General features: G+C 40.6%; 2 protein-coding genes and 1 pseudogene across 2 annotated transcripts; 1 reads left to right on the forward strand and 2 right to left on the reverse strand.

The window, feature by feature from the left end:
* Positions 1-1401: 1401 nt before the first annotated feature.
* On the reverse strand, positions 1402-3992 carry LOC139547117 (kelch-like protein 23 pseudogene; annotated as a pseudogene).
* LOC139547118 (peptidyl-prolyl cis-trans isomerase G-like) lies at positions 3765-20446 on the reverse strand. Its single transcript, XM_071356157.1, has 26 exons — positions 20258-20446; positions 19758-19834; positions 19568-19642; positions 19358-19465; positions 19216-19260; positions 19047-19134; positions 18865-18894; positions 18579-18718; positions 18247-18436; positions 17963-18145; positions 17789-17870; positions 17549-17694; positions 16292-17324; positions 14515-14658; positions 10106-10507; positions 9361-9512; positions 9163-9228; positions 7010-7064; positions 6736-6834; positions 6508-6640; positions 6278-6426; positions 6014-6166; positions 5187-5325; positions 4771-4898; positions 4424-4640; positions 3765-4147 (listed from the first exon to the last, which is right to left on the reverse strand). The coding sequence occupies exons 2-26, from the start codon at positions 19816-19818 to the stop codon at positions 3993-3995; spliced, it is 4173 nt and encodes a 1390-aa protein (XP_071212258.1). The 5' UTR covers positions 19819-19834; positions 20258-20446; the 3' UTR covers positions 3765-3992.
* On the forward strand, positions 11463-15741 carry LOC139546894 (cilia- and flagella- associated protein 210-like). Its single transcript, XM_071355815.1, has 9 exons — positions 11463-11771; positions 11980-12185; positions 12444-12617; positions 12745-12950; positions 13124-13280; positions 13386-13525; positions 13675-13864; positions 14028-14192; positions 14362-15741. Exons 1-9 carry the CDS (start codon positions 11717-11719, stop codon positions 14713-14715), a joined length of 1647 nt encoding a protein of 548 aa, XP_071211916.1. The 5' UTR covers positions 11463-11716; the 3' UTR covers positions 14716-15741.
* Positions 20447-23039: the final 2593 nt, after the last annotated feature.

The raw sequence follows: 23039 nt of genomic DNA on the forward strand, positions 1-23039 counted from the left end.
TGTATTTTTATTTACACGTGTTAATTGATTTGTTAGAAAATATTTGGACAGTAGGCAGAATTCACACATCACACTCTACAAAATCAATGAACATACAACCACCACATCTATGTGCATCATCTTGTAGATGGACGTTACATTTATCAAGTAAAATCAGGTGCATGAAGCGCATCAATCAGCCACAAAACAGTTGTTTTAGTTCATTATTTTTTTAAACATTCAGAATCCGATGTCTCCACATTTGCAAACTGATTAATTGTGCATAGCCCAAACCCTAAGATTCAGATGTAAGGTTGATACCCACCTGGTGACATGTGTCCTTCAAGTGTAGAGATTTGTTTAAAAACGGTGCATTTGTGCATATCAGTGCTTTATCAGGTTAACCAGTATAAAAGTACACAAATGGTAGTGTTAAAGTGCATGAGAACCAGTGTGTTAGAAGCCATTCAATGTAAGTTGATTGAAAATTGTGCTTTTTTTGTAATATTAAACCAGCAGCAGTCATTTGTCACTGAACATTTGTTTTTGGCCAAATGGTTATAAAGATGCTCTAAATAATGTAACTTTTTGTATAAAGATTCTTAGCACCTGTCACACATGATTAGTATGGCACAAAGGACTTGCATCCATGGGATTTAGTTGAGGTTTGTTGTAAAAGTACATTGAAAGACACAACACACTGTAAATCCAAATGCAGCCGTGTGTGCTTGCTGGGCTGGGGAGGTTTCCCACAACCTCCCAGGTGTCCAGCTCAGGGTCAAACTTCTCAATGCTCTGCAGATAAGTCCCCTTTGAATAGGAATATCCCCCACTCACATAGATGTAGCCATTGATCACTACAGCACCACACTCCATCCTCTCCATCATTGACAACTGCCTCCACTCATCTCTCTCTGGATCTCATCCTAGTCTGTCCTCCCAAGTACAGTTTCCTGACTAAATATATTCCATACAAATGAAAATATATGTCCACTTCCTTTGAAATGTGTCATAGCTGGATGAGGAGTTATTGTGACAATGGCCCGATTTTTTTTTCATAGGTGCTGCCTCCTCTGGATCCATAGTGGCCCCCGGTCACAAATATTGTGCCATTTATGACACAAGCAGTGGCATTTCCTACACCTTTCAAAGAGGAAGCCTTTTATCATGAAGAGTGAACAGCGGAACACATGACAAAACAATGATTTCATTAGTACTCAGTGAAATATTTTTCATGTTATCTGAATGTGCAGAATAACTTAAATCACTATTTACAGGTCAATGGCTGAGAATCAGTGGCCCAGACAACCATGTAAAATGGACAAATTCAAGACACAATGACAGTGCAATAGAGCAACACAGGCTTACATGTTTGCCTAGGAGTCTTATTGTAACAAACTCCTTTCTGTATAGTTGTTCTATTTATGTTTTCATACTTTGAATCATGTTGGCTGTAGGGAATCATTTCTTTTTTAAGGGGTCATAGAATTCAGTCTCAAGTTGTATAGCTCCCCCCCTGTAGCATAGATACAGCCATGTCAAGCAACAGAACAGTGGTAGTATCTGGCAGTGATCATGGGGCATCCCTCTGTGCACTTATCGAAATCACATTATAAATTCAAACTGTGTCGAGGGCTTCAATAGTCGGTTTTATAACCCCGTCACAAATATAGCTCTCATCTGGTCAGTCATATATTTTCCTTGCACCCATATGTTGCTTATTGGATCCCATATGTGGACTTTAGAGTGGATGTCAATAGTTCCCTCTAATAACATACATCCTTGACAGTTTTTTCCTGCTTGTTGAAGTCTCTTTGCAGTTGGTCTTCAAAGCGTGGACAATAAATGACCTTACTTTTCCCTCATTGCCTAGTAAGCACAGTCTCTGTCCATCCAGGGCAGTCTTGAAGTGCATCTCATCCAGCTCAAGATGGATACAACAGAGTCGGCCCTGAATGTGATCAACACGGTTAAGAAAGTCATGGGTGAGCCATTTGACCACAGCATCTAGGAGAACTTCATCGTTCCATACGTTGACTGAACTCAGCCTGTCGTAGTCCACCTCTAAGAACTCCTCCTGTTGTATGAGCATTACCCTTCGTGCCTCCCACTCAGGGCAGATGTGCAGCACAGCAAAAGAGTGCATTCCCAGGCAGTTGTCCACATCCAGGAAGCGTATAAGGAAGTCCTTGCAAGCAGTCTTCAGAGTTTAACTGTAGGTTTGCTGCCTCCAGCAGGCTCTGTACATTTGTCTCAGGGATGCTCACCCTGGAAGTGTTTATGTAGTTCACCAAAGCACTCAGAAGTTCATAATCAATCCCAGTCAGTTTGAAGAGGTTGTTTGACCGTGCCTTCATGTCAGCTGTGAACATGACTTTAAAATAAGAGGTGAGCTGACAAAGCTGCCTTGTGACAGTGAGATACTTGTCCTGTGGCACATTGTAGGGTGATCTGTGTGAATGTCACCTATGTAGAATTCTTTCAGCACATTCAATAGCTCATTCGGCTGGGGGATGCTGCAAAAATCATAAATGTAGCTTTATTTTCCTCTGTCAGACATGATGGCTAGAAAATGAAGATAATGTCTAGCATTTCCTTTTTGGGGTGTTTATTTCTGGTGTCCCATTAATTCAACAAGCCTGACGAGAACATTTGGGGAAAAAGTCTTACAGCATTAAGGTTAAACAGCATATATATATATATAGGCGTTCATCTGTACAGTCACACTATTACAAACATAGGCTAAAACATTAGGGCTATTTATATCTATCCACGCATGAGTAGGCTACGAGGACGGGAAATTAAGTATATCATGTCATATTCAGCAGCACACAACTTCCTATTCCTAAATCACTTGATTCCAATCATTAATTTTCAACGCAACAGTCCCTCGTTCACGCCACCATATAATGGCACGTTCTGTACTAAACCGGCGCTCGCAGTGTTTTTGTTTGAGGGCTCTGACAAGGACTCGCAGACAGTTACCTTAAATTAGCTCAGGACGGTGGCAGCACACCTGTCCGATTTTTTTTCTCTCTCCTTGTGTATAATTAGTCGCTGTCTGTTATCCTGCTCCATGTTACTCCAGTCAGCTTCCCATATAATAAAGCCAAGCAGACGGCTTTAGTTTATTAGTATTCCAGTTATTTCCTGGACACGCATTCTCCTACCACGGAGAATGAGCCTAGACAGCATCGATGCGCACAAGGAGACTCCAATACCACAAGTGAACCAAACAACGATATGGTTGGCAGCCTATTTAAATTTAATTGAGCAATTCCCCCACTGCAAAGAACCACTTCCCATTCAGTCTCCTTCGTTGCCATGGCAGTTTTAGCCGAATATTGATTTAGATTGCATAGTCTAACACGAGACTGTAGTGTGGTGCCATGAACAAGCTCGACGTCAAACCTTGACTAACACCGATTGTGGTTTACAACCTCACTGCAATTTAGAATCATCTAAGTGATGGAAATTTGACTTCAACCTTCACGGTTTAAAATGTATTAAATATATATATTTTTTAATCTAAATTACTAAGAGGCTGGTAGTCAATAACATAGCAGATGTTATCTTTATTGCACCCAAGGGAATACCAAATACTAGTAATAGACTAGTCACCATAGAAACCTAGGATGCACAGCAAATGGATTAGAGTTTATTGGCGAGTTGAGAGGAGTTGTTTTTTGTTACCCCATTTCAGCTACCCTCCTCCTGGTGTGTTTACATTGAGAACATTTACCAAAAACAGGCAAATAGAGAATACAACAAAATATAAACCAGTGTAATAATGTAACACTTTTATTAAACGCTACATATAGCCAGCATCTCTACAATAGAAATGACAGAGGTGCATTTTTAGTAACTTCTAAGTGTTTGTGTTGTAAACCAAGTATTGCAATGTTAAAAAGCCAAGAAACCATTTTGATTCATTAAGTAATCAGTGGTTAGATTTTTAGACATTGGAATGCTCTACTGGTCCCTCAGCATTGTAACAATGCTATCACCGCCATTTACACAGAGAGCTGTGCTACTTCTTTCACTAAAGGTTTTAAAGCACCAAGGTCCCCCAATAGAGAGGATAACCCAACACAATACCACTGATCTCCACTACGAGCTGCAGGGGCACTGAATGACTCCATTTCCACTCCTGCCGTGGCCAGCAAACCTGAGGAAAGAGTGGGAGACAGCCAGTTTAAAATAAATTAAGTTATTCTGGTCATCTGACATTTACAGCTGGAGAGAAGCTTGCTGTCATGTGCTAGTTCAGTGTAAACACATCCTGATGTGAAAAGGCAGAAAAAGTATGGGTTAAGATTGCATACTGAAAAAATGTATCATTCAAGTAGCAAAAAAGGGCTATACCTGGCGCTGCATAGAGAGTATAGCTCCTATGATCTCGATAAGTCAATCGTGAGGTTACAATGTCAAATGATTTTCTCACCGGTTACGGAGGGCATGAGCTGAGGAGAAGCCGCAGCCTTTAAGAACAGCAGGTTGCCACTGAGAGAGACAGGCTGTCGGAACACGCTGTGGTTCAGCTCCAACAAGACTAGTGCGCCTCCCTGGACTGAACCAGTAGCTCTGTAGCTGGAGCCGTTGACAGAGATCTCAACCTCACATGCACCTTGAGTCAGACCCTCACTGTGATTTCTGGTTACCTGAGATTTAAAAACAGTCACTCTGATAAATAATCTTATGTTACTCAAGACAACATTAATAAATTACTCTATTACACAAGTTATTAACAGAATATGACCTTTAGCCAAGTGTCAATGGGGGCCATTTTACCATGATTCCAGATTCCTTGGCCAGGGTCAGTGAATTGACCAGGTTGGGGCAACTCTTGGACACATCAGTAAGTAATCCAACCATTACTGCTGAAGTCATGTAACCAGAGGAACCTTTCAAGCAGTCTCCTAGTTTGTGATAATAACAAAAAGAAACCATGTTCAGTTTGATATACAAGATTATACCACAAGAGGGAGACAAACCAAAGAGCACAACACAACCTGCCCCTAATACCTGTATGCCAGAATGGCTTCCAATGTCTCCTTTCCCTTCCAATCACTGATCTGAGAAGACTGGTTATCAAATGTTGACAGGCTTTTCAACAAAATCTTAATCTATCAAGCCTGTTCAGCAGTTTCAGAAAAAATGAAGCAATTGAAGGATATAAGGACAATCTAATGCCTTGCAGTGCTTACCTTGAGTTGTGATTAGGACTTGGCTGAAGGGCTGTTTAGAGGTGGTGCATGATTTCAGCACAACTCCTATGGCCTCTCCTAGTTTGATCCACTGGTGAGACTCCGGGGAGAATGTGCTTGCCAAAACCTGGGCATTCACCTGTGCACACACCACATGTAATGTGACCAATCAAATGTGGTTTGTGCTTCATTTTGGAAAGATAATCAAGATCTATTGTATTGAGCTGCATTGTTTTTCCCCGTTAAATTTCACAATTAAGGCAACCGGTTTTACAACACTTAATGTGGAAAACAAATTGTGTTGCCAAGTATGACTCAATATTGAATATACATTCTTGCAATGAAACCATCACAATACTTTGAACAGTTGAGGGTTACATTGTTAAAGGTCTGAAAGCATTGTTTTTTTTTAACTATTGCAACAGTGAAACCATCAAAGAAAGAACCCATTACAAATCGGTCACCAATAGGCATTTGCTTGACTGTAATATAAAAGTCAAGAACTCACTTCCCCCCCATTAGTCCCTGGGTATTTATTCCGGTCAAGCAGCGTGTTTTTCTGTGCTCTTTCGAGTCGCTCTTTTGCTAGTCCTCACGTTTTTTTACCCTTGCCTGCCTCGACTCTGAACCCGCCTGCCTGACCATACTGCCTGCCCTGACCTCGAGCATGCCTGCCACTCTGTACCTCCTGAACTCTGACCTTATGATCTTTTACCTGTCCACGACGATTCTCTTGCCTTCCCCTTAGATTACAATAAATATCAGAGACTCGAACCATCTGCCTCCCGTATCTGCATCTGGGTCTCTCCCTGTGCCCTTATACTCACTGCTCCAACCAGGCCCTTGCCCATCACCATGTCCACAATCTGCAGAGCGATGTCCTGTCCACAGCGTGCCTGGGCCTCCTTTGTACTGGCTCCCAGGTGAGGACAGCTGATCACATTGGGATGGTTCACCAGGGCACGGTTCTCTGGGGGTTCCTGGGAAAGAAGGGAATACCATGATGTTCGTGAATGTCAATACAGGGGTAGACAAGTAATACCAAAATGGAACTTAATGTTTGGGTGGTTTAAGTGATGTGATATTCTTGCCTCAACAAAAACATCGAGGCCAGCCCCTCCACACTGTCCAGACTCCAAAGCTCTGAGGAGAGCATCCTCATCGATGATGCCCCCGCGTGCACAGTTCACGACCTTTACACCTTTCTTGCACTTAGCAAATGAGGTGTCGTTCAGTAGACCTAGGAGAAACAACTTTACCTCAAGTGGAAAAGCGCTTTTCACCCTCCAGTACTACATGGTGACCCTTCTGTAAAACTCACCAGCTGTAGAAGGCATGAGGGGCGTGTGGACGGTGATGTAATCACACTGGGGCCACAGCTGTTCCAGGGACATCTGCTCCACCCCCCAGGTAGCAGTCACCTCAGGAGGAGTGATTGGATCATAGCCGATGGTCTATCGAAAGCAAATTCAGTTAGTATGTAGACGATAATACTACAGTAGGCAGCTTTGAAAGATTGTTTCTGCTTTTCACAGGATTTTGAACTGACCTTCATGCCAAAGGACTGCATTCTGGTGGCAACTTCCTTTCCAATTCTTCCAAGTCCAACTATTCCAAGTATTTTGCCGTACATCTCTGCACCCATGAACTGCGAAATCATTAACACAACTTTGATCCAGGTCCCTGAGGAGCGTGAGACTCCACAGATTTAAAGATCAGATTTGATTAGTGATGAATGGCTGAACACTGGGGTAGACCACGCGACAGTAATTGCTTTGTGTGTCAAAATGAAACTCCTAATGAGGGAAGCCAAAATATTCTACCTTTTTACGATCCCAGTTCCCTGCCTTCATGGACATGGCTGCTTGTGGCACATGTCTAGGAAGATAATGATTTTGAATGGAGTTAAATCAAACTTTTCTGTAAAAGTATGAGAAGGACAATGCATTCGGAAAGTATTCAGACCTCTTGACTTCTTCCACATTGTTACGTTACAGCTTTATTCTTACATGGATAGAAAAAAATAATCCCTCAATCTACACACAATACTAACAAATTTGTTAAATTTAAACATCAATATCACATTTAAATAAGTATTCAGACCCTTTACACAGTACTTTGTTGAAGCAACTTTGGCAGCGATTACAGCCTTGAGTCTTGGTTATGATGCAACAAGCCTGGCACACCTGTATTTGGAGAGTTTCTCCCATTCTTCTCAAGCTCTGTCAGGTTGGATGAGGAGCGTCGCTGTACAGCCATTTTCAGGTCTCGCCAGAGATTTTAGATTGGGTTCAGGTCCGGGCTCTGGCTGGGCCACTTGTCCCAAAGCCACTCCTGCGTTGTCTTGGCTGTGTGCTTAGGGTCATTGTCCTGTTAGAAGGTGAGCCTTTAGGGCCTCCCGGGTGGCGCAGTGGTCTAGAGCACTGCATCGCAGTGCTATGCTGCGCCACCAGAGTCTGGGTTCGCGCCCAGGCTCTGTCGCAGCCGGCCGCGACCGGGAGGTCCGTGGGGCGACGCACAATTGGCTTAGCGTCGTCCGGGTTAGGGAGGGTTTGGCCGGTAGGGATATCCTTGTCTCATCGCGCTCCAGCGACTCCTGTGGCGGGCCGGGCGCAGTGCGCGCTAACTGAGGGGGGCGGGTGCACGGTGTTTCCTCCGACACATTGGAGCGGCTGGCTTCCGGGTTGGAGGCGCGCTGTGTTAAGAAGCAGTGCGGCTTGGTTGGGTTGTGCTTCGGAGGACGCATGACTTTCGACCTTCGTCTCTCCCGAGCCCGTACGGGAGTTGTAGCGATGAGACAAGATAGTAATTACTAGCGATTGGATACCACGAAAATTGGGGAGAAAAGGGGATAAAATTTAAAAAAAAAAAAAAAAAAAAAAAAGAAGGTGAGCCTTTGCCCCAGTCTGAGGTCCTGAGCAGATTTTCATCAAGGAACTCTGTACTTTGCGCCGCTCATCTTTCCCTCGAACCGGACTAGTCTCCTAGTCCCTGCCGCTGAAAAACATCCCCACAGCATGATGCTACCACCACCGTGCTTCACCGTAGGGATGGTGCCAGGCTTCCTCCAAACGAGACGCTTGGCATTCAGGCAAAATAGTGCTATCTTGGTTATATCAGACCAGAGAATCTTGTTTCTCATGGTCAGAGTCTTCAGGTGCCTTTTGGCAAATTCCAAGCAGGCTGTCATTTGCCTTCTGAGGAGTGCCTTCTGTCTGGCCACTACCGTAAAGGCCTGATTGGTGGAGTGCTGCAGAGATGGTTGTCCTTCTGGAAGGTTCTCTCATCTTCACAGAGGAACTCTAGAGCACTGTCAGAGTGACCATCAGGTACTTGGTCCACTCCCTGACCAAGGCCCTTCTCCCCCAATTGTTCAGTTTGGCCAGGCAGTCAACTCTAGAAAGAGTCTTGGTGGTTCTAAACCTTTTCCATTTAAGAATGATGGAGGCCACTGTTCTTGGGGACCTTCAATGCTGCAGCCATTTTTTGGTACCCTTACCCAGATGTGTGCCACGACAGGTCTCTGAGCTCTACGGACAATTCCTTTGACCTTATGGCTTGGTTTTTGATCTGACATGCACTGTCAACTGTGGGACCTTTATCTAGGACAGGTGTGTGACTTTCCAAATCATGTCTAATCAGTTGAATTTACCACAGGTGGACTCCAATCAAGTTGAAGAAACATCAAGGATTATCAATGGAAACAGGATGCACCTGAGCTCAATTAAGTCTCATAGCAAAGGGTCTGAATACTTATGTAAATAAGGCATGTTTTTTTTAAATTTTAATACATTAGCAAAAATGTCTAAACCTGTTTTCGCTGTCATTTGGGGGTATTGTGTGTAGATAAAAATGCTACATTTTAGAATAATACGTAACAAAATGTGGAAGAAGTCAAGGGGTCAGGATACCTTCTATATCGTGCAAAGCAATGAAATAAACAGAATACCTCTGCATATCTGTTGTAGTGTCTTACCTTGAGAGGCTCATCAAAAGGGTACATGTCAGCTCTGCAGCACTGATAGTGTTGCCACTTGGTGTACTAGAAAATACAATTTACACCATAGTCTAATGTTTAGGGAAAAAACAGATCTGTGGTGATTTGATTTAAAACATAACTGCATTGAAACTATACACCGATGCATAAACTCAACTTATTTCGAATTACACTTACTTCATAACAATGATGCCCTTTTTAGTGGCAGCATCCACGTCCACGTTGTCAACACCCGTCCCAGCTCTTCCAATGATTTGGAGGTTACCAGTAGCATTGATGACATCAGCTGTCACCTTTGTTGCAGATCTAACGACAAGGCCATCATAGTCCTGGAGAGAATGAACAGACAAAATGACAATCATCTGTTGTTCATTGGAGTAGTTTGAAGTAGTTAGTATTGACCTTATAGTTGTAATTTGTGCATGCATCAAACTCAATGAAATTATTGATTTGGGCATTACATGGTGTCATTAGATTAGCAGCCTTTGGGCTGGTGTAATTGATGTATAGTCCAACTTTTGCAAGTACTAGGTAGAGAAAATAAAAAGCCCCGGTCTAAATGTGATCCTGGTGTTAAAATCGGCCAATCGAGGGAAATCTGTAAATCTCTGGCGCAGTTGCATCAGATTCCCAAGAAGGCGGTACTAATGATCGACACCAGAGGATAGTAACGCACAAGCAAGACCTTGCTTTTATCATCTAAACTGCAATTGATTTAAATAATATATGTTTTCTGAAACGCAGAAATCGTTGCGTGTTACTTCAGAGACACGCGGTTATTCAACCAATGACCAAACGCGATATACTTTTTCCGTATTATGTTTGATACCAACTGTGAAATGGTATTGTTGCACATTTTAGATAGACAACGTGCAACAAAAATGTAATGGATGCAAAATTAGGAAAATATGTAAGCCCCTACCTTGATCTCTGCAATCAAGTCATCCTTACTCATGTTTTGCTTCTCCGTAACTTGGATTCCATTTTCTTGCAGGATCTTCTTACAACAAGGATCAACAGTTTCACTGATTAAAATGCGTTTAATGGATATTGGGGCCATTTTGCTGTTCTCAACAGCTGCGGACAATTTCCCAGATAGATGGACGAGTGAACCTTTACGTAAGCTGCTGGTGGACAGACACTGAAAAGTTCTCAATTCAGTTGGTTTTGAATGAACATTTCGGATAAGGACTGCCCCATTCAAAGTAAACCCGCCTCTTCTCATCTCCAGTTTCTGACGTGGATGCTGAAACAACAAGGAGAGGCCATAGATAGAGAAGCATAGATAGGCTACAACAATGGTGGATAAATTAAGAGGTCCCACTCAGGCCGTTAACCATTGAAAAAAATTGTCACAGTTCCTGTTTGCTTAAGGGGTGGCACCAATGCATTAGCAGCTGGGTCTGGTCTGCTTAGTTTATTGATATGAACCAGATTTAAACAGCGAGTGAAATGTCTCGCTTCATCTTCAGTCTGCTGTAACCACAGAAATGACTTTGATATAACTTATCGGACCAGAAATACGATACAATCATCACCTGGCAATGTTGTACAGTAGTGATACAATTCTGCTGACTGAGTTTAAAATGAAAATGTTATTCAAAACTGAAGAACAATTGAATTTCTGTGCAAGCCTCCCCTTCCTAAACGTGATATAATTGTAGCTGATTTCTCAAGAATATGAGTTCAAATTTAGTGAGCCAGCTTTCAAAGTCTGTGCTAGTCTAATTGGGGTGTTTGAATGTGTTAAGCCTATCACATGACAGGCCCTTCTCTGTTCATTACCTCGAATAAAGCGCTTGTGTGATACACCACGCCTACTTTTACCGTCTTTCTATGGCTAAGCAGTTAGCCGATCTGTGCACTTAGCCGAAATTATTTATCTAGTGGTCTGTGTATTGTATTGAATACATGTATAGACAATTCAAATAGCTAGATATGTAGGCAATCATATGAAATACAATGTAACCATCAACAGAAATGTGTGAAATGTAAAACAAATGTAATTAATCTAGGAATTTCACAAGCCACATTTCTCCATTAAAAAAAGTTAAGAAAAACATTTGCTGCAACAGCAAAGAAATAATAATCAAACGGAATAACATTACACCAAATAACATCTGAGTAGGCTACAATTCAGAATCCAAAGCCATTCATATTACATCTGTATTGAGTCTAGACAATCTTTGCTTTATTTTCCCGCGTAGAAATGACACTATCTGGTGGGAGATAATGGATTTTTTTTTTTACTTGACAGTGGTTCTTCGATCACTCGTATTCTGATTGGTCTCTGTGTGTTCCCAGGTCTCCGCAACTGGTCTCGGCCTCAAAGCGTTGCTAGGATACATTGCAACAAATGTGTCCATCGTTACTGGATACAGTTCTACAGAAAACATTCCGTCAAAGGCACAATTTTTTACACAACGACGTTGTAAAACTGTCTAGAGACAAGAAAAGTTCCATGCAACTTTCTGTGAGCTCTGAATGCTCTTTTTAGATTCATACGATTGAAACCAAAATACATTCAGACCAAATGGAAACTGCGACTGTTGTCCGGTATGGTCGAAGGAGTGGGTCCAGCAAAACAAGTGTGTTTGACTACTTGCATAGCCTATTCGTTTATTTGCTCTCTTGACGCATGTATGGGTTTGTAACGTTACTGTAGTGTAGCTAATATTGCATATTTTGCTCGGTGTAAAAATGTTTACGCAAAATCTATGCATAGCCTACCACAGCATAACATTGTTATACCATAAGCATAGTTTTTTTTCTCCATTTCATTTCTCCTATTATCAGCGCTAGCAGTTGAGGGGACAAAAGCAATGCAACCACCAGATCTTCGACATGTCACTGTTTTGCCCAAAGCCGAATGGCTCCGAATTCAAGGTAGTTTGAATCAAGGGAATAAATACAACGAGAGTCTAAAGGAAGCAACCAAACAACGAGAAGCTATGCACCTGAGGTCCAAGGAGGTGGTGAAATTCTGGTCTAACACAATAGCTGTAAGTATCTTTGTTCGTTTTTTTTTCTCACCATAATGCATAATGGTATCTATTATACATGTCTTACTCTGTGCATGTGCACACAGGCAGCCTCAGGATCACAGTCTCATACAAAACATTAGGCAAAACATTTATAAAAGTAAAGGGGATACCTAGACAGTTGTACAACTGAAAGCGTTCAACTGAAATGTGTCTTCTGCATTTAACCCAATCCCTCTACACAACCCACTTGAGTAAAATGTGCCATTCACTTCATAGGGACAAAGACAAAAGAAACTGGAGGCAAAGAGGATTCGGGAGGAACTTGAAGAAGAGGAGAAGAAACAGATGGATATTGAGGAGGCTAAATATCAGGCGCAAAAGAGGAAAGAAGCTATTGAAAAGGCCAAAACTCAACAGTACTACGAGACTGATCGTGTGAAAGGATTTCATGTTTGTATTTCTTATAAGTTAAAATTGTCTCCTGCAATTATTTTTTTCATCTGAAGACGTGCTGTGTTCTTTATAATGTGCACTTCTGAGTTAAATTGAATAAATGCAATATTGTTATTTCTTCCAGAGTGCACTCTTGCTGACAGAGGTCCTGAAGGAAAGGGAGGCCCAGATAGAACTGAAGCAGAGAAAGCAGGATACCTCCAAAGATGTGGACAAGGAAATCATGGATATCATTAAGCGTAGAGAGGATGAAGCTTTGCAAAAGGAGCAGCGGAAAGCTTTGCAGAGGAAGCTTGACAGCCAGGCCACAGCAGAAGACTTAAAACAGCAGTAAGTCTCACTGAAACCTAACAACCTGGCAGCAGTTAACGAAATTGAATATCTATACCACAGACTACCATATACTCTACCATGGAGTCAAATTAATTTAAATGTAGTCCAAATAGAATAGACTGAATGCTCTCAATGGTTTAGTATGATGAATGGTATCTTCCCCCTATTAGGGCAAAAGAACATGAGATGAATAGAGAACGGGAGAAACTGGAAAACAAGGAAGAGGCAGAGGAACTCCAGCGACTAAAAGAGCTTTTTCTGTGGGAGCAATGCATGCAGGAGCAAAAGAAAGAGGAGCAGAAGAGAAATACCATGAAAGCTCACATGGTAAGGTATTTGGATGTTATCAATGTTCAAATGTCACACTCACTAGAGCAATATTGCACAAGATTCAGGGGGGTGTGTTAATTAATCCTGCATTTGTATTTAAAGGAGCATCTCTCTAACAGAGATATCATTAGAGCAATAGAGGCACAAAAGCAAGAGATGGAGGAGGAGCGCAGGAGGCTTTTTGCAAATGCAAAACAAAAAATGGGGAAATTGAGGAAAGACAAAGAGGAAGAGATGTTCAGGTAAGTAGACATATTAGGAGAAAGTAAACAGTTCGAGAAAACATTTGAAGTCCCACAATAAGAAATTAGTATAGCTGTGGCATCACTAGTCAACAGGAGTCTTACAATTCTGGAAGTCTCATGGACATAAGCCTTTTTTCCCTCCTAAGAGAGGTCCAAATGCACAGGGAGGGGATCATGAAAACACTAACTGCAAAACAGCAAGAGCAGACGGACAATGAGGAACTCATCGCCAAGGCTATTGCTCAACGGGATGCCAGACAGGCACAGCAGCAGAAGGAGAAAGATGACAAGAGGATGGCTATGCTGAACTCAATTGCCTCACACAGAGAAGCCATGGTATAGCATGTGCACCCTACCACAAGCAAGGGGACAATCGGGAGCTCAAAATATTATTCTCACAAAATTAAACTCAGAGTTAATATTTATCAATGAATATGCCGGCCTATATGTTACAAAAAACGACTTATCACAATGACACTGGCTTCGTTTTTTTCTTCAGAAAGAAGAACAGGAGCAGAAGGAAAGAGAACACAACGAGAGAGCCACTGACATGCTTTATGCCAAGAAAGAAGCGGACAGAATATTTATTGAAAAACAACACCTGAAGGCACTGAAAATGAAAGAGGATGGAAGAACTTTACAAGACGTCTACATTCATCAAATGGTGAGCTTGGATTTGATTTGCACTTTGCCTTTCCATGATTACAATTCTTGATCATTTTTGGTATGTCAACTATTTTCACAATGACACGTAGTGGAATGTGTCAGCAACAGCAACATTTCTAATGAAGCAACATAAGATTTCATTTAACATTTGAAATCTTGCTGTTTAGGCTGAAAGACGTGCCAAGGAACAGCACATAAGAAAGCAACAACAGGACTTTGAGACCAAAAATGCAGAGCTCATTGCTGTGGAGGAGAAGCAGTTCCAGCAGTATGCAAAGAATGTGATCGATACAGCCACCGAGGCCAAGAGAAATATTCACCCACTCCGCAAAGCTGCCAGGGAGGGAATTGGAGGTGGTCTTGGCCCCATCTTTGGAGGAGTGAGACCAAGTTACTTGGTTCAAGATGACACTGGTGTCCAGATGCCCAATTACGTCGGCAGTAGATCTCAGGACGTCAAAGAGCTGAATGAGACATGTGATATTCAGCAATCCAAGAAAAGACTTGGATTCACATGGTAAACGTCTGTTGAAAAGAGTAACATGGTCAGGTGAAGCATGATTAGAAAAACAATAAACCAATGGAATTCAGCATTTCCTAAGCATTTATGATATACCCCCATTTTGTAATTTATTTCACACTCAAAAAACCCACACTTGATAGGCAAGTTCTTGACTGACCTAGTGGGATGATTGCAGTCTTTTCAGCGCTCAAAGATGATTCATCTCAGAAATATGGAAATGTAGAGTGTATAACTAATGTCTCTGAAATTTGATTTTTAGTTTTGTTATTTTACATAATATACATACACACAATTCAATCAAAACTAGTGCACAAATTGGGAAACAATGTTGATAATTTCTAGCCTGGTCCTAGATCTGTACCTACATGACAAAGATAGTCAAGAGGCTAAAGCACAGATCTGGGACCAGGATATATAGTTCGGTTTCATTTTAATACATATGATTCACCCAGATTAAAATGTGACGTGTCAATGTTATCTTTATATCTATTGTATCAGTTGTCACTCTTCTGTGAAACATTATAATAAACAATCTATAGGCAATAAAACAAACATTTTAGCCATATCCTTTTATTTTAAAACATGGTTCATTGGGGAATATTGAATTCGGACCGTTTTTACAAAGCCAGTGGTTTTCATTTATAGTTTAAAGGAAAGTCATGCCCAGGAATTTAACACCTAGTATGAACTAACATGGAACTTCACAGCAATGTATTTACACATTGCTCCGGTGAGGAATTTTAAACATTTTGAAAGATGTAATGGGTGAAAATCTGAACATAAAATACAAACAAAAATGGATACAATTATACAAAACGAATTTGAGACTGAGGTCAAGACAAAAGTTCTGGTTCCCTGAAACAGGTTAAAAAAAAAAGAACTAAACGGTATACGCATCTAACACCCCAATCATTTCACAAAATGTCTGCACTCTTACCTGCCTTTCAAGTCAAATTGAGCCTTCTCTGACATCTCCACTTAAATATCAGAGAAAATACTAAAAAGGAAAGGTCTTTTTTTTTTTTTACAAAACCATTTAATATGTTGAACTTACAATATGTTCTGTCACAATGAGACTGTTGGTAATTTAAACAATCAAAATGTTGAAAATAACCATATGATTAGTCATACATGTAATATTACTTGAGTCAGGCATATAGCCCAGAAAGACAAACTCATCCCTTCCATTATAATTATCACAATGGAAATACGTCGCCTCAGTACGAGACCAGACTGAAAGAGAACATTTTTAATAAAACCTGACAAAAATGTTCCTTCCAACACTTACCTGTTCAGTCACTTCCTTACTCAACCATTAATAAACATTACATTCCCAACATTTGTCAAATTAGCCTGACAGCGGAAAAAAAATAACTAAAACATAAAATGGCTTTTAGCCGCTGTCAAATCTTATGAAATCTTAATTTGTACAAATATTCCAGAATTGGGTCTGTTGTGATATCTAACAAGTGTCTAAAATAGGTCTACAGCAGAACCTCACACATTATTAGGCATCAGCGCATTAATTTGTATGTTCAAGGATGGACAGGAATGAACATTTAGTGGACTAATCAGTCATCAGAACTTGAGCTGGAGCTGTACTTCTTTTTCTTGCTGTGGTTTTTATCCTTCTCTTGGCTCTTTGACTTTTGATTCCGCTCAGGGTTTTCCCCTGCATCTTTGGACTTGTGAGAGGACTCCTTTTCTGGGCTGCCATCCCTTTTCTTCTTGGAGATGGGGCTCTTTCTACTTCTGTCCTTTCCTTTATTCTCTGAGTTGCTGCTCTTGGACCGCCTTCGTCTGTGAGTGTCTTCACTGTCTTTGTTCTTCCTCTGATGAGATGAACCGTCTTTGCTATGGTCTCTATTGTTGCTCTTACTCCTGGAGCGCCTGCCTCTACGCGAGTCCCTGCTCTTATTCTTGTCTGGACTCCTTGTCCGTTCTCTGCTCTTGGATCTACCTCTCCTCTTGTCCTCCCTCTCTCTGTGGTGCTGTCTTTCCATGCTCTTACTGCGCTCCCTACCTCGCTCTCTGTCCCGTGCTTGCTCTTTGTCTCGAGATGAGGCACGTCTCCCCCTGTCCCTGCTTCTGCTGTTAGATCGGTTTCGGTTCTTTCCAGAGTTCCTCTCCTTGCTTCTAGACTTTGTCCTCAGCTTCTCACCGTTTCTTCCTTTTGTCTCCTTTCTGTTCTTAATGTCAGCCTCAGTGGGTTTAGCGCGTTCTTTACTTCTATCACAGTCTTGAGTTACAGACTCTGTGGCTCTCTCTTTATTTAGGTTTCTGTCCTTGCTTCTTGAGCGGCCCCTCTTATCATCACCTTTGCCATGTTTCTGATCCCTCTCTCTGCTTTTGGACCTACAACTTTTCTCTTTGCTCCTACTGCAGCTTCGAGATTTGGCCTTCTTTGCCTTGTGTTTGTTATGCTTGTCTTCAGTTTTATTAGGGTCCTTTTCTTTGCTCTTGGATCTATGAGAGCGACCTTTCTTCTCCTTCTCTCTGTTTTGACTGGAGTTTTCAGCAGTGTTTTCATGCTTGGTTTCAGAAGTCTTCCTCCCTCTTCCTCTTGGAGCTTTGCCACTCTCATTCCTGACCTCTGTCATGTCACCCCTACAACAAAAATACAGAGACAAGTCAGCAAACACAGAATCCAAGTTAACTCTTTGAATAAAACTTAAATAACTGGCCCTTGGCTGATGATCCCTTTTGACAATAGGAGAAATTAGGAAATACTTGAGAAGCCATGTAATTAGATCAGGCTGTTAAAGGTAAAATCAGCTTATCAGTCCAGCACTCACCGTTCAAATATGAACAATAAAAAAGGTAAGACTTACTTGTCACCCTTGATCCAGCGGTCTCCACTGGATGCTCTTGGTGCCCTTTGTACACGCTGCATCTCCTGGCGCCAGTGTGGAGGAGTCTCGCTGTGTCGGAAACGATCCCTTGACCTTGACCTGGAGTGTGACGGAGTTCGGTACCGCTGCAAGTAAAAGATTAAATTGACATTCACTTTCTAGATCCTTGTTTTGCAGAAATGGTATGATAGTACTGTACTTGTTTGATAGTGCACTTACTCTTGGACCTCTGCCTTTAATCGTCCTGCCTGATCTTGTCATCAGAAGTCTCCTCTTAAATGCTGACTGACAATTAAACATTCTGCAACAAAACAAAAAGGTATCTAAATGAATATAGCTCCCAGTTGTAAAGATTCAGAATGAAATGTTGTTCTGTCTTGTCCATGAACTCACCTCTCCCTAGGCTTTTCCCTCTCCCTAGCCTTTTCCCTCTCCTTTCCAGCATCAGCCTCTTCTTTTTGCTGCTGAGGACTTCTCCTCATAAGGAACTTATTTTCTGGGATAGGAGGGATTTCCTCTGGTCGTACCGTAGACGTAACCTCTTCCTCTTTCTCATCACCACTGCCGGGCTCAGACCTACAGACATTACAGACCAGACTTCAAACCTATGCTTTAATGAAGGTGGTTGTGGGAGTTATCATGCTATGAAGCACATTAAAACAGTTTTCAGTACAAACCCTTTCTTATCTTTCTTCTTCTGTTTCTTGTCCTTCTTCTTGGACTCTTTCTTGTGCCTCTTCTTCCGTTTCTTGGATTCTTTATCAGAGTCACTCGCAGATTCAGAAGAGGCATCAGAACTGTCAGAGTCACTTGAGCTGTCGCTGCCACTGGAGATGGCCTTTTGTCTTCTCTTCTCTTCTTTTTTTGCTGTAAATAGTAGAGGACACTTAATGAGCGCTAAGGATACCTTTAAAAGCTTTGATCCTGACGATAAGACAGTCCAAGACCTACAATCTAAAGCAATAACAAGCTTAAAACAACTTGCCAAATTTTTGGGAATCCTACAAACCTTTCGATTTTGGAATGAGCTCGCCACAGTTCATAACTTTCACCTCAGAGTATGGTCTACTGCCGGCATCTGTCTTTTGACTCTCCATTGTCTGAACGACCTCTTGTCCAGAGATCACTTGGCCAAAAACCACATGTACACTAGAATAAAATAAGCAAGTTATGACAGGTGATAACAACAAAGAACAGATCACCATTTATATAACATGCTCTTATTATCAAAAGACAATTCAAGCAGATACAAATGGTCAACTAAGTTGCAATACTTGTACAAATGTTATACTTACCCATCCAAGTGTGGTGTGGGTTTTGTTGTTCTGTAGACCAATAAAAAAAATGGAGCAGAAGATTACAATGAGAGTAAAACATATTTTTGTAAGTTAGGTTCACTCAAGATGCTAGGTTCATGAATGAATGACCAACTGATTCTAGCAAGGCCAATAAAAAATGTAAACATTGATAGACTTACATGAAAAACTGTGATCCATTGGTATCTTTGCCCCTGTTTGCCATTGACAGGAGGTACTCCTTGTTATGTTTGACAGAGAAGCTTTCATCTGAGATACAGACATGACATTAGTTCTTGAGGATGGTTTTGATTAGAATATTTAACAAAATTATCTGTAAAATAGTCCTACCTTCAAAGAATCCTCCATAGATAGATTCCCCTCCCTTTCCATTGCCTGATTTACAGAAGGAATATAGATATTAGAATATCATCAACAACAAAAAACATTTCCACTGTTGTCTTTGGTTAAGGCTAAGGCATATTTCATATACCTTCACTGAAGTCTCCTCCTTGAATCATGAAGTCCTTCACAATTCTGTGGAATAGGCATCCTTTGTAATGCAGAGGTTTTTGTGTACCTTTTCCAATTCCTTTCTCGCCTACACAGAAAGCAATGTTTAAGTCAAAACAGAGATGACAATATGTACAGAATCTAAAGATGGTACACTAATGTCAGACCAAGGCAAGAAAAAGTAAATTACCTGTGCAGAGGCATCGAAAGTTCTCACATGTTTTGGGACAGACATCAGAAAACAATTCTACCACAACTCTGCCAACTGCAAAATAAACCATGTTCATGTCAGTGCATATTTTAGTAAAGCGTCTCTAGCTACATTTCAGAGATATGATAAACGGGATGGTTAGACCAAATGAAAACCTAAGCCTTCTTACCCAGCACGTTACTGATGCCAATGTCAAAGAAGCAGCGTGGACGCTGAACCTTGATTCCCATGATCAAACTTCTATAGCTGAAACAAGTTTTTTTTGCTGTTAGTTAGCTAGTTAGCGTAGGCCGCTAGTTGTTTACAAATACAACCATACTACCCATCTCTACAGGCTAATATAGCGTATTAGCCAATTAATTGGCAGAAAAACCAGGCTGCGCAAAATCTGGGCAAGATAAAGGAAATAAAAACTAGTTAGCTTGATCAACATGAATGAATAACGTTAATAATTAGTTAGAGTAAACACAATGCAAACTGAAATGTCCACGCTAACTAGCAAGCTTGCTAGGGAATTACTTGTGCTCATGCGGATTGTGGCCTGCTAGCTAACAGCAGTAGCTCGCTAACGTTATTAACTGTTTGATAGATTTCAGTCTTCCCTTTCATTCAACGTTATTTAAAATTGACATAATTTACAATAGCGTAGACATCATAGAGTTGACCTACACAAATTAGCTCAATTGGCCAATATCTCACGGTAGTTATTCTCAACAAGGTGAAATCGAGTTTCATTTAGCTACCGCTTCTTCCACAATGTTTTCTAAAGATGGCGCGACGGGAAACGTCAAAGCATTTTGGGTAAAAAGATGCGCAGAAGACGACATTTCACGCCTGCGGACAGTCTACTGGTACATCTGGCTGGTTTTGGGTGTTATGATGATTGCTTATAACACTAAAAACGAACATTTTTCTTCAGTTATTGTTTACCTGCTGCTTGTGTAGAGTACATACAATATAGACTACTAGGGGAGAAAATGATTACATGTAATATAATGAGGGACTTGATCATGGATTACGGTAAAATTTCACAGACACAACAACGAGACAGATATTTCACCGGATGCAGTGGCTTCAATTTTATGTTACTTTGTAACTATAACATTGATAAGATTCCTACAAAATGATCTGCTTTTCATAGACAAGTATTCTTAGAGTGGTCGTTAATATATAAGCATAATTTCCCCCCACATAGGTATTTCATTTGGAACAATAAGGATATTTTGTATAGAAACAAGTCTTTATTTTTTAAGAACTGGTTCAATAATCATATCCTGCTGGCGAGTTAACTTTGTAATGCAGGATTATTGTTACTCAATTATGAGGAATGTTTATCTCGTTACAATATCCCTGTTACCAGTAGAGAGTTCGCCATAGTCTTTGATGCTATTTCATCTGGAACTCTCATGTTGTTTAGAGGTGTAACAGACTTACCCTCACTTAATCCAATTGACTCTCCAATAGGAAAAATGTGTTTCTCCTTGCTCCCTCAGAACAAAAGATATATAAGGTGCTTTATTTCAAAGGGATATTGTATCCATTCCTTTTGTCACAACTTACTGGAATACATTTGCCAATAATATATGTTGGGAAAAAGTCTGGTTATTACCACACATATACCTGCTTGTTAACAGGGTCAAAGAGGTCTCTTTCAGAAAGATCCATAAGTATTACCCTGCGAATCATTACCTGAAGAAACTCAAAAATACATTAACATTAACTGTACTTTTTGTGTTGAGCATCCAGAAACAGTTTAGCATTTATTTTAGCATTGTCTACATGTAAAGAAATTATGGAAAGATATTCATAGTTTTATAATTGTTAATATTCTTGATGACTTTTGTTTTTTATGGAAGAATGTGCTGCTCGGTTTCCTTAACTATAATAAGGGGGGAAAAATGGCAAAATGTCATATTCATCAATGTAAATACAATAATAAAAAACCACTCTTCCGTGTTTTCTATAAGGAATTCGAGCAGTACATTAAGACCATTCTACATTCTTCGAATAAGAAAGCTGTTAAAACAATCAATATGTGTGTTTCTTTTAAGTCGTTGTTTAATCTGTAATTTGTTGTACCTTAGCATATGTTATCATTGTTTGTTTGTATACTTCTTGTGCGTATACTGTTTTTTCTGCAATAAAATAAATAAAATTACATGAAAAAAATTCACCGGATGCATAAATGTGAAGCTTTCGTTTGGTGTTTCCACTCATTACCACATGGTAGTGAGAGGGGTAGTGGGAAGCCCAGTGAGAGAAGCTGGAATGAGATGGTTTTGGCCTAAATTCTGCAAATTTTCTCATCGGCGAAACCTTTGATCTCAATACAGTTTTCTGTTCCCAAAACTAGAATCTTTTAAGAACAGAGTGGACTAAGTTTTGCAGTCTTTACTCTTTGCCAAAAATTGCGTTGATTAGGAGTGCAAAGGCGAATTTAGTTATTGCACACATGCATTTCACAGAGTAGGTGTTCCCTAATGAAACTATGCAAATGTATGCTAATTCACAATTTGATCAAACGGAAACGAAAATAGATTTACACCAGTCAACACTTTGAACACACCGACATTGCGTTTTGGTACACCATAATTACTTTAATTTCCAATGAAACGCTGCGTTTGCCTTGCAGCATTGCGTTGCAGTTCGTTCTGTGTGAAACTGTATGTGTAAATGGCTTGACAGAAATGGTTTCAGAAGGTGAATGTTGAACTTTTGTTGCATACATTTCCAGATGATGCTGCATACTATTTTGCGCAAATAACGCTGTCGGTGTGGTCGAAGCGTAACGCTTAAACGGCTAGATGTTTTCGTAACAGGACGGACGTTGACATTGTCCTGTCCTTACGTGAATAGCATGACACGCTTTTATAATTGTCACTGCTAAGGCTAGCCGACTAAACTCAACTCTATGATTTACGATGAAGTTGGGAGCGAATAGTGTGGGCGAATTGGAGCTCCAACGTCATATTAAATTACGTGTTTATATATAAAAAATAATAAAAAAGGAATGTTTTCAGCACCGAAAGAATAGCCCGCAAGTAGATAGTACAATGTCGTGTGTAATTTCGGGCTATTCTTTGGGTGCTGAAATCAGTAGGTTTTGATAAAAACGTAATTTGAGGTGACGTCGGAGCTCTAGTTCGCCCACACGAATGGCTTCTCAACTCTCGTAAATCGTGTCGTTGCGTTTAATCGGCTATAAATCAAAACCATGATTTTCCAATGATGAGGGATAAGAATTTGCCAAGAATATTATTTTGTAATATTATAATTATACTGTATAGGCATGCTGGTTAGATATAAATAAGGACACCATCACTGTCAGTCAGCTGTGTTTGTGACATTGTTGCTGGATGCATGAATGAATGGTTTAGGTATGTACTTCATTTCACATTATTTGTTTTTTATGGAGATATGTATTTATCTTTGCTATATTTTGGATGCTCTC

Source organism: Salvelinus alpinus, chromosome 20 (genome assembly GCF_045679555.1).
Source record: "Salvelinus alpinus chromosome 20, SLU_Salpinus.1, whole genome shotgun sequence".
Classification (NCBI taxonomy): domain Eukaryota; kingdom Metazoa; phylum Chordata; class Actinopteri; order Salmoniformes; family Salmonidae; genus Salvelinus; species Salvelinus alpinus.

Bases quoted from the DNA above. Each gene is read 5' to 3' on its own strand.
- LOC139546894 (XM_071355815.1), top strand. From the start codon at position 11,717: ATGGAAACTGCGACTGTTGTCCGGTATGGTCGAAGGAGTGGGTCCAGC. The intron at 12,186-12,443 runs GTAAGTATCTTT...TTCACTTCATAG, and splicing joins TCTGGTCTAACACAATAGCT to GGACAAAGACAAAAGAAACT. The intron at 13,281-13,385 runs GTAAGGTATTTG...TTGTATTTAAAG, and splicing joins ATACCATGAAAGCTCACATG to GAGCATCTCTCTAACAGAGA.
- LOC139547118 (XM_071356157.1), bottom strand. From the start codon at position 19,818: ATGGGAATCAAGGTTCAGCGTCCACGCTGCTTCTTTGACATTGGCATC. The intron at 14,659-16,291 runs TGATTAGTCCAC...TGTCTCATTCAG, and splicing joins CCAGCTCAAGTTCTGATGAC to CTCTTTGACGTCCTGAGATC. The intron at 9,229-9,360 runs GTAAGTGTAATT...TGTATTTTCTAG, and splicing joins AAGGGCATCATTGTTATGAA to TACACCAAGTGGCAACACTA.